General features: G+C 40.4%; 1 protein-coding gene across 1 annotated transcript in view; it reads left to right on the top strand.

Annotated features, from left to right (window-relative positions):
• KIAA1328 overlaps nt 1-12,032 on the top strand; it is a gene marked incomplete at its 3' end in the record, with an annotated part of 173,744 nt that overhangs the window by 103,963 nt on the left and 57,749 nt on the right. The window contains exon 7 of the mRNA XM_084278132.1: nt 10,636-11,309. Within this exon, the coding sequence (XP_084134258.1) occupies nt 10,636-11,309 (674 nt within the window). The remainder of the gene's footprint in view (nt 1-10,635; nt 11,310-12,032) is intronic.

Genomic DNA, 12,032 nt, shown 5'->3' on the forward strand with positions numbered 1-12,032 from the left:
ACTCTTAGACTGGCACAGCACAATAAAATAATGGTTCTCTATTGAAAGGAAAGTCTTAATTTCCATTCTAACTTGGAGAGAGACTACGGTAGGGGTTCACAGTGGAGCTGTCCCTCCCTGTCCCTCTCTCTCATCTAACTAAGCAGGGCACAGTGTTTTGCTAGCTATTAATGTGAGTCTATAAAGATGTATTTAATTTTTATATATTTTGTTTGCTTAGCACAAAGGGCTGGTTTTGTGCAAGGATTTCCTTTCAGGTTACTGCAAATTCTGACACTTGTAGAGCTTTTCTAAACTGAACTCCTTTAGTAAACCTGTGGGTGAGTTTTACTTGGTCTGTCTGTCCAGGCTGCAGTGTCTCAGAGTGAAGGCGATTGCCTCACAAGGTCACTGCTGCCCTGGAGTAGTGGAGGGCCTTTCAATTTATGCTTGGTCATGCCCTTTTAACTTAATGTTCTCCTTCACACAAGCTGGTAGTGATGGATGTCCATTCAGACAACCTAATGGCCTATGGTAACTATACAAGAGCCTTTATATCAATATTCTGCAGCTGAGGCCCATCCGGATGGTCTGTCAAAGTGTTCTACACCACATCTAGGACCATTTTATGCTAATAATAGCTGTGATACCATTGCTATACTTTATGGTGTTAAGCAGGCCTATAAAAGATCATTTCCATGGGTCAAGAGGAAGTTGATCTTTGTAGCTTCATATATCAGAGGTCATCTCCCTCTGTCAGCTGTTGCTACCTTTAACTGTACTAAACCCACTGCAGAATGACTTTGGCTCTTAAAGAATCTCAGCCATAGCTGAAAGGTCTGCTGGGACATCCTCAGTGGCATTAGAGGTGTGGTGAGAATATTCTGAAATCAGCATCTTCATGGTGGACTTCAAAAGGAAGGGTTTACTCCTGGGGAATGAGCAATTGCTATTTGCTCCATGCCTGCTCCTATTCCTTGATTAAACTTTTCCCACTATCTTCCATTAGTTATGTACCTGTTTGAGATACTGTAAGTCTGTCAAATAGAAAACGCTTAATTTCTCACTGGAAATCATAGCCTGTACACCAGGAGGACCTTGAATTTTTATGTTCAGGGAGCCAAGCCTTCCAGACTCAAGTGAGATCGTTTGCCTGTGTTGCTCAGAGGTCTCAGAGGACACCTGTCAGATTAGGTAACAGAGTATGAGATATCATGTTGTAAATCTGCTTAGGTGTAACTTCTCCAAGGGTGGTTTTATTCTGCACAAAACTTTCAGCTACATGTGCTCTTAGTCAAAAATGTTCATCTCCTTTCCTTTAGCAGAGTGTCATTTGCTCTTCTGTGGACTTCTGTATCATTGTAAATGAAGATGTTGACTTCTGATAAGGAATGTAGTGCTTGCTAATGCAAGGGAATCAGAAAAAAGTCTCATTAACAGATAGATGAACCAGCTATGGAAGAAGCATAATACAGGCTCATGAAGGAGTTCTGCCGCCGTTCAGAGAAGACTCAGTCTTTCAAGCAGCTTGGTAGCAACTCGGGTGCTACATGTTTATCATCCATTGTTTTATCTATCACCCATCTCTCTGTTGCATTGTACTGTCAGCGTCTTGGGAGTATCCATGTTTTTCCAGTGTTACTGTAAAATAGAATTAGTCTGTGCTTCCAGTTCTATGTACTTCAGCAGGTTAATTTGTAGTTGCATCAATCCCTTGTTTAAAGAAGCTGTTCCTGGTAATTTAGTCACCTTGGCATGATGGCAAGTTTTGGCATGACAGCAAGCTTCTGCACGTCAGCTGCTCTGGCCTGGCTGGGTTTTTTATCTCTATTAGCTTCATTCCTAGTGACAGAGACATAAGCTACCTCATACAAAGGTGCCTTGTGTATTCTGTGGGTTAGTGTTAGCTGTGATCTCAAAGCTGATGAGATCACAAGCAGTCAGTGTCTAAGCCTTTAGACAACTGCTTTCTAATAAAGGATGTATATACTTTTTCAAAATGGAGAGACCGAGTACCGTGGTCCTGACTTAGCCCCTTCTTAAGGATTTTCTTAATTTTCTGCTATTGAGACTATTTAACACATAATCTCAGGGCTGCCTGTTGTTCTGTCTTGCTCTAGCATTTGGCCAGTTAATGTGAAGTCATGTACCAGCCAGATACTGGTGCGTTCGTCTTGTTCCAGTCTTTGTTCAGAACAACAGCATCACTACAGAATAAAAGAGTCTTTCTAAAAAGCTTTTATTTCTTCTTACGTGAAACTTCTTTGACAAGATGAAGTGAGTCAGCCTGTCTTTAATGGGATTGCATTGAAATGTCTGCTTACATGCAACTCCTGTTGTCATTCCTTGGCATGATCGTTACTTGAGGGGCAGATTAGAGGTCAATCAGCCAGAGCCACGGGGGCGCCCACAGCTAGCCTCAGGATACTCCCTACAAATGTAGGATCAAAAGGGCAGGCACATGAAAATTACTGTTTACTTTTTATGAATTATTTCCCAGAGACGGGATCATTAGCAGAATCTAAATGCCGCCTGGCTCTTAGTGCAAGGACACCCTTGACTGAACATGCTCACTTGGGGCATACCTTTCCACTCTTTTAAAGTCAAAAGATTATCTGTTATTGCTTTTCTGGGATTTCTGTGTTATTTAAATAACTTACTGGTTGTTTTTCATCCAAACACTGTCCCTATCTCAGAACATGCTTTTAATTTTTAGAAGGTGTCTTTTTTTTTCCCCTTCTTATTTGTGCAGCAAAGGTGTTTCAAAGCCTCCATCCATACCCCAGGGACCCTGCAGGAGACACTTACCTTCTGAAGGAAGTAAAACTTTCGGGTAATCTTTGAGTGAACAGTGGTTGTTACTTAAAATTCATCACTGGCCAATAGGTACCACTGTTATCCCTACTGTAAATACAGGGGAAAGGTGATATTAGCTGTCATGGTGAGGTACATGTTGGCAAATGCTGATTCAACGTCTGCTCCTGTGGTAATCTTCACACATCAAACTCTACGAGTTCTTATCCACATAAGTATCTGGCTTCTGTTTGATCACAGTAATCAGGGCTATTTAGAAGGGTCACGGTATATTTGCCCTTTTGTCTTGTGTCTGGAGCTATGAAAGCATGACTTTGGAGCAGTGTTGATTGAATTCTAAAGAGACTGGCAGTAGCCAGGAACATGTGTTGCCCCTGATATGCTAAACTTGAGGTTCCAAGAAGAAAACTGTTTGCTTTTTGAAACAACTTTGAAAAAGTTACCTTGAAAGACCAAATACAGGTTGTATACTCCTCTTTAATGAAAACCAATATGAACATCCCCCTTATCATCCGATGTGTTACTACCCTTAATGTGAAATAATCAAATGTTGCCCAGTGTGGAAATGAAACTAAATCTGGCTGGTAACCAAAATAAAATCCCTTACAGCTATTTTTGTATGTTCTTAAAATGTGTGCTGTGACATTAGACAGGTTGGGGTTTTTTTCCCCCATCTGTACTATTTTCCTAAAAAGTTGACACCCCCCCTCCTCCAATAAAACCAAAACCAAACCTCTCTTACAGCTCCCTCCTAAGATAAGGCTGGGGGCAGAAAAATCTGAATTCCTATTCTTTCTAATCTGGCTAGACACTTGGAATAGGTGTCTTTTTAATTGTTTGGCATGGTATTTTCTCAACATCATTGTAGTTTTGGCATTCGTCTTGACAGCAGTAGCTAGAAAACTTCTTGCTAGTGTTTAAAACGATGACTGAACTCTTCCCATCTTTTCTTCTTACTGTTGGACCAAACTTGGAAAATTTTTCAGTTCTTGCTAAGTGGTGAGAGGGCAAAAGAAATGTACAGGCGAGTAGGGTTGCTGGGTCCTCCAAGATAGGGATCTGCAGGAGTGGGTCTGGGGTTTAGTACAACAGTATTCAGAAAGTTCAGGCACAGGTGCTATAAAATGAGCTGATGCTAGGCACAGTTACGCTTGTATGGAGCTGCACCCACTCTCAAAGATTTTCCACCATATGTCTTGGGCTAGATCAGGGAGTCTGTATGCCTGCCTTCACCCATGAAGCCACGATCATGGATTCACAAGATGTCAGAAGGCAACAGATTTGGATCCTGGATGTGACGTGTGTTCCTTGCAGGCTTTACACCAAAGCAGAGTTGGATATCTAGTTGTGCTAGGTAGCTTTGCTGTGGATATCTACTTGTCTGTCTTGTAGTCATGATGGAAAAACAATGGTTTTAAGATATCTTTTATTACATTTGTGCTTCAGACGCTGTTACATCCGCTCTCTTTTCTTTTTATAATGTGCAGCAAAGGTCCTTAAACTGTTCCTCTGAACTGGTATGTCTTGAAGCTGATACACAAATGTGGCTGGGTTCCTACAGCACTGGTCTCCCCTGTGCTGTTAGGATAGAAGAATGGCGGAGGACCCTTCTCCGCCCTATTGCTAAGGAGTGCAAGGTATACCTGTCAACTGATAGCTGTTAAATTAACATTTCCATTTCCCTGTGTGTAGCCTTATCTTTACAGACAGGTGTATATGTGTTGGGAGAGGGGCTATTTTTGGCTATACTGTAGGAGAGCCTGAAGGTAATGAGTTGTGCATAGTAAATCTTGCTTACTCCATAATTTCCACTACATTTCAAATTAAGGGCCTAAATTAGGGTTAGTGTCAGACTTGCTCTTTTGCTATGTCCTAATTTTGTTTTAAAAGCACATAGCTAAGGACTTTAATATGTTTTAGATTCAGTGCTTGTAAGTTATACTAAAATCCCTAAGGGAGCCAAAATAACTTATTAAAACCTTGCAAATGTTTTTGACTGCTGCATTCTATTATTTTCTATTCCAGTGGTAGCATACAGCCTCTGCTGCTGATGGGCGGAGGAACGCAAACCTCCAGGGCCCATTAGACTTAACTTGTTTACTGCATTGATATCTATATGTTAAATGACAAGAGAGTTCAGGTTATTGAATAATTTAAAATTCAGCTCTAATTGGTGTCATATGACCTGGAAAAGGCCATGGATGACGCCAGGAGCATGCTGTGAAATTCTTATAAATAATTCATAAATTAGATCATTCATTTGCCTGGATGTCTTGTTAAATGCAGAAGTTTGTAAGTAATAACTGATGATATAACACCTGTAAGTATTTAGTTCATATGCTGGAAGGTAATCTACCTTGATGATCTTCTAGCAAAACCTGCCAGAGTACGAGAGTTAATTGCACTAGGGAGAATGCACTACATTTATTTGGGATGGGCTTTGGCAAGGCGTACCGTGCAGATGTTGCATTACGCATTCTCTATCAGCTAGACAACTATTCTGTGTATGCCCATGTTAAAAATGCAGCTCATCACTCTTCTGCCCTTATTTCACATGAACTCTAAATGCACTGGGAAATGGTAGTGACCTGCTCTGCTCACAAATAGTATAGGTTTTGAAATATTTATCTAGGTCTTGAACTACTGATTCTTCAGTAAAATAAAGGGCAGAAGTAAAAAATTGAAGTCAGAAGATTGTGATTTTTCGTTTTCATAATGTTGGCAGCACATTGAATGTTAATAGTTAGACCCGGTGCTGTCGAGATGACGATAGCGGCATCTTTTCTGTAGCGCAAACAGGTCCCACGTAGTTTTGCTTCGGAAAGCAAACATGTTTGCTTTGTAGCAGCCACAGTGGTCAGGCACTGCGTGGGCACATGTAGGTACTGCTTGGGCTTCATGGGCATGCTGCTCACAGTGGCTTCTAAGACTTGGCGTACGGGCGCTTCGCTTCAGTTTTCTTGGAGCCCTGTATTATTAATGACTGCCTTATCAGCCAGCGTAAAGCCAGTTTGCTGATCTGAAATGGAAGCGTTTGTTAGAGATTATCTACAATATTTGTGTAGCTGGAGAAAAAAAGGGTGGCATGTTTATGAATGCAAAATATACACTTAAAGCTGAGCGCCAGCAAATGCGCACATGCCACTTTGAATGCAGGTTTTTTGTGCACCTGGCATCCAAGCTCAAACCCTCTTAACAAAGAGGAGAAAAAAAATTGAAGGCAACACAAACGTAGGAGGTGTTCCTCTGCTGTCAGCTAGCAGCTATAGATTCACTTTTTTGTGATGTGATCCTTTTTTTTTCTTTTTTTTTTTCCCCTACACCTGTTCAATATATTGAGTTCAGTAGATTTTCACAGGAAAAATACAGGTTTGTGACTGTCATTCACATGTTGTTTCTTTGATTTGAGACTACTTGTTTTATTCAGTGGAATATGGCAATCATAGCTATACATAATTTCTACAGAAAATGGGGCATATTTCTTGCCTGAAAAAACAGTCAGCTTACCTTCCGAGTTATCTACTGTATTTATCTTAGGTACTGACAGAGACAGTTGCTGAACCATTATGCAGGCACTTTGTAATGACTGATCTTAGGTTACTTATAGTAGAGGTTTTAATAAAGGATTATATGATTTCAAGAAAAAAATTTATAGACTTCAGTAGATCCTACTAATTTACTTTAAAATCTTTACCTTTTTACATTCTCCTTGATAAATTCTTACAGACTCTTGGAAAGAATAGCTCCTTAATCACTAGTAATGCACTTCAAATAGTCCTATAATTTGAAATAATTGTTCTTAAAATGACATTTCTGTTGCCCCAATATCCTACCTGAGCTTATTTATAATATATTCTCCTCATTCTACTGACAAGAACAAGTGCTTATACTACTGATAGACCTTCAAGCCTGAAGCCTGGGTTTATTCAGGTGAGACCTGTACATCAACAATGTGTGTTGGTGACTGAGTTCCAGGTTTAGGATGTATACCTTAGCAAGTGCATCAGCTAGGTCATGGATAGGTGCCTCTGGTGCTCTTTAAGGTGCCCCTGTGTATGGTAGCCTTTCATTTGTCCATTCAGAAATTTTTTCTTCACCTTCACATATCTTTATATCTCTGTGTTTCTCCTCTGGTTGCTGCTTCTGGTCATTCTTCTTGGTTTCCTCCAGGATCCCTGCTCAGCGTAATGGGCTGGTTCTGAATCTGCATGTTCCTTCCTCTGTTTCTACCCCACAAAAAGAAACCCCAGACATGAAAGTACAGCTTAGAGAAAAGTTCTCAAGAAACAATGGAGAATAATTTTAGTTCATTGTCGCTTCTACAAACTACAAACCCAGGTGCTATGGGTGAAGTCTTCATGCTGTTAGGAATTGTGCTGTTTACCATAATGGCACACTGTATTTTGCCCAGTGCAGGCAAGGACCCTAGCTTTTGTCCTCAGAGAGCTTGAGGTAATGATTTTGGGCTGTGTCTTAAATGTATTTTGTACATGCAGAGCTCTGTCAGGACCTTGCCTGTGTTGAGATTGTAAGATCTGATGTGTTACTCGTTTATCCCTTGCAGTACAAAGCCCCGTGTGCTGGAGTGAGTCTGTAAATGCGTCTCCTCTGCCAGCGCTGTGAATTAACACTGCAGAGCACACAAGTTGCATTTAAGAAGAATTTGCAGAGATCATAATGCTGCATGCATAAAACTGGTGTGCTGTTTGTCTGTTTGTAGGAAGCTGTAAGGGCTGGATGTTTGTTTAAGCTCTGCTCTGAACCCCTGAGCAAAACTTACTGGGATTGTGGTAAAGATTTTGTGGAGCTCCCCACATCTTCCTCTTTAAACCCTTCTAAAGATTATTTGAACTATTTTTTAATATCTCCTTGTTTCTGTGCAAGAGTTTCACATCTGATCACATCTTATTAACTCCATATGCTGGAAGGAGCAGTCTGAGTTTGTTTGTTTAAGCCTCAGTTAAAGGAAGTTGTGTCTTTAAGTTGTACCATACAACAAGCCTGGAAGAGCTCCACAGAGGGGAAAGCACAGCTGTTCCATCATGGTCCGTCATGGCTTCCATGTGTCCCATAGGCAATATCGTTCTTAAACTCATCTTGTAAAATTACCCAGTTCCTTATGCTTGTGAGTCTTTAGACTCGTGGTAGTATATGGGTCTTTGGAATTTTAATTTTTTTCCCCCTTTTTCCCCTTCACCTGGTCTGCATCTTACAGATCTGTCATGGCATGCTCTGGTCTCATCTGATCCCTCATAAGTGTCAATGTCTGTCTGTTTTCCCTGCAGCCTCTATCAGCCAGCTGTAGTTTTCAATTTAAAGCACTAACAGGAAAAAAAAATAGGTTACTGAAAAGTTGTTGACTAGCTACCAACTCCCAGTAGTTATTTTTTTCTTTGGGGTTAGACCCTGCAAAGTACTGAGTAGCTGTCAAAGACATGTTGGAACTCAGTCTTCTGCCTAACATGACCTCCCTCTTCTAAAGGAATAAAAAAACCCCACTTGCATTCAGTGACATTAATGAGAATTTTCCCCCCTGCAAACATATTGTAACTGTGAAATAACATTAAAGTTTCTCTGCCTTGTTATGAAGTCTTTAAATGTCAATGCCATTTCTGAGACCATCAGGGCAGATTTAATGGTGGCCAAGGTCAACAAATGCTAACTGGTACCTCTCTTTTAGGGCCTTCAGGGACTCTTAATAGAGTCTCAGCCATGAAGTTAATTTGTGATGTGGGCCTTTATTCTTAAACCAGCTCCTGATGATTACTTTGTACCATCTTCATTTGTGTGCTTAGATTCCTTAACATTCTCTTGTCTCTTCAGTCCATCAGACAAACTGCTAAAATAAAGACATTCTCAGTTATCATCTTTGGGGTCATCTTCTTTTGTTTCTTTTTACTCTGCTTGTGGGCTGCAGGAGGATGGGTGTATGCTTTCTGCACACCGTGCAAAGCTGCCAGCTCTGATAGGATCCTCTAAGAAAACCTTCAGGTCTGACACCTTTTGCTGTCTGAGGGGGCTGGGAAACGTGGTCTTATAGGTGCCCTAAATGCTTTATTAGAAGAAGCAGGTGAGGTGGGAAACGAGAGACAGCGTGTAACCAAGAGATTCTTTTGCTTTTTCTTGTCTGTAATATTTCTTCCTGTTGCTGGTCATCCCTTTATGTATTGTCTAACTTGGATTAAAAGGGCTTTGTAGCCTTTATTTGTCTAGAAAATATTGCAGACAAGGATGGCACGGTACAAATAATAAATAACAAAATTCCGTTTTTTTGGCAGCATGTTGCATTTCTGCTTAGTTGCCCTGCCAGCCACTCTGACTTTAAAATATTTTAATGTCCTGCACTTTTCACCCAGTCCAAGCAGCAGACTTTCCTCAGACATTTAGCACTGACATTAATGCAAATGCCTCCAACTCACTGGGCCCTTTGGGGCAAAACATGACATCCTTGGCTTTCAATCACATGGCAGAGAGGATATATTTGAATCTGCAAAACTGGAAATAATAAAATATCAGTATTCAGGTGCTAATCCATGTTAATTTGCATTCTGTGAAGTCTAGAAGAAACTTGTAATTGGTTGTCTTGAAGGGCAGCAGAGTATATTTGGTATTTTGTTTATTATTAAAAAGAATTTAAATTATACATATAAACACTGCATAGATTTGGGTTATATCGGTCTTCTAATCATCGCTGGATGCTTGTGTGCATTTCTGAGTGCTGGTGTTTGGGGACTTCCTGTCTTCCACTCTCTCTGTCTGTGGACAGTACCTATCTATTGTAAGCGCTGCCAGAGTGAAAATACTATTTTTCTTTCCATCAGTGGATACAAAATTTCCCCGCTAAACCAATTTCACTGCTGTGGTTTTATAGTCAATAAACCTACCTTGTGTAATTAGAAAAAATTAGATCTTTGTGAAAGGTCCCAAAGGCTAGAGAAGTTTAAATTCAGTATGTTATTGAAATTAATGCACAGGTCTAGCAAAAGAAATGCGAGTGCCTGATTCACTGCTGTTCTGATGTGCATAAAATCGCTAATGCTTAACTACCTAGGTGTACCCTAGTGCAAAGATACTCCAGGATGTAAGTGGGGTTTTGATGTCTGTTACGTAATATCCACAAGTGTAACAAAACTACTAGAATTTGCTTGCAATGGGTTGACAAATGTGAATTGCAGTTGCTTCCTTTCCTCAAAGTTTTATCATAGTATAATCACTTGCCCAGCTTAATTGAAAAATCACTTACGTTTATAGCTGACTTTAAACATGTTTTGTGTTTAAATGACAGCTTTTGATGTACAACCATTTTTTACAGAAAGTAGTTGGTTTTTATCTGTGTTTCTGTAAAGATATTTCAAAAACTCTCATCAAATTTCCAGCGGTAAGTAATATCCCATTCAGTGCAAGGTGAAATGTTTTACATCAAATCTCCTGCTGTGTAATGGCCAATCAAAGAGTATTTATAGTGGCTGAATGGATTTTTTGGCTCGGTATTCAAAATTAAACATTTTCAAACATTAACATTTAATGTTTTTTGCCACTCTTCAAGTTGATTTTATGTAACCCTAGATGCTCACAACTACTTGATACTCTGAAGCGACTCATTTTATGCTAAGGATCCTGCAGGCAGTAGTTCTACATTTATTACACTTGTGTAGATGGAATGAAATGTAGATTTGAAAGAAGATTCATGTCTGTCTTCTGATAAACATTTTCTCATGTTTGGCTGTATGTCCATCAGCGTGATGCAGCAAATCTATTTCTGAGAGAACACAGTTATGAGGTGAAATTAATGAGCAAAGATAAATTCTGGTAATTCACGGGAAAGCGTTTCTCTTATTGCAGGTATCCGGTAAGAAGAGCTCATGTCAACAGCCACCTTTGGAGCTAGATGGTTCCTACTTGGGCATTGGGCAACCTCAGACTTTTTATAAGAACAGTAGAGTGTCAAAGCCTGCAAGCCCAGCCCATGCTGCAGTGTCTCAGCCTTGCAGGAATAATCATCGTTACAGGACTGAAATCCATTACAACCATCAAGAGTGTCTGAAAGAACATCCGGTAGAAAATGGCTTGCACAGAAAGTGTAACAATATGATTTCCCCAGCCAAGCAGAGGAGCCCTCACCGTGTAAAACCAGCTCAGAGAGCAAATGAATTTCAGAGCCCGTGCCCTCAGCAAGTGAGTCACAGTTGTACCTGCAGGAATAGCAGGAGCTCAGCAAGCGTGCAAGAGACCCATCGTGTCAGCCAGGCGCTTAGAAGAGACTCTGGGCCAGTTCACAAAACCTGTGATTATTCCAGGTACTCTCAGGTTTCTGGGCTGAAAGACAGCGGGAACTCAGGGTCTAAAGAAACTGATCAGGCTAAAAAGATGTATGAAGAACGAAGGCAGAAGCTTCTTCTCCAGAAAATGGAGCTGGAAATTGAAAAGGAGAGACTCCAAAATTTGTTGGCTGAACAAGAAGCAAAACTGCTCCTAAAACAACAGCAACTACACCAATCCCATATGGATTATAACAGGTGATTTTGAGATTCATACTCTAAAAAAATAAATCAAAAATTTCTAATGAACACATGGGCAATAGTTAATTAAAGTGTGAGAAGGGAACTGATAATGTAGGCAGAACCTGTGGCACAAATTTTAACAGTGATTTAGGGGAGAGGAGACTTTTTAGTATATTAGCATGTGCAGCATGACAGCTGCGGGAAACAGCAGAGGAGAACAGTATGTGGTAGAAAGAAAAGCACAAGAAAAGCAGTGGTGAAAGACTAGGTAGGAGAGAGGAGCAGTGGAAGAAAATGAAAGGTTGAGCTCAGTGCAGGCACTTCAAGGAATACAAACATTTGGCAAGAAAGCAGTATCATCAGTATGACAGATGTGGTGTTTCCCTTCTGTCCTGGGAGGGGTCAGTTCTCAAGTATTGCACCTTCTGAGGTAGGAGCTGGAAGAAGTATGTTTTGTATAATGTCTTACATGTATGGAATATATAATATTTTTGTCCATATATATATGGAAGAGGAATGGAGCTCTGTGTAGCAACCACATTTTCTTTCCAGTGATTTTTGTGGAAGGGAGAACGGCAAAGAGTGAGGCAGAAGAAATACTTAAAATCTACAACCACAGAAATATGGGGTGTGGCTTGAAAGGCCCATGAGCTTGTTTCAGAAAGTGAGATAACACCTTCCTGACAGTGTAAATGGGGACTCTGGAAGGAGAAACCAGTTTATTGGTGTCTTGTTACT

The sequence above is a fragment of the Gallinula chloropus genome (genome assembly GCF_964237585.1).
Source record: "Gallinula chloropus genome assembly, chromosome: Z".
In the NCBI taxonomy this organism is placed as follows: Eukaryota; Metazoa; Chordata; class Aves; order Gruiformes; family Rallidae; genus Gallinula; species Gallinula chloropus.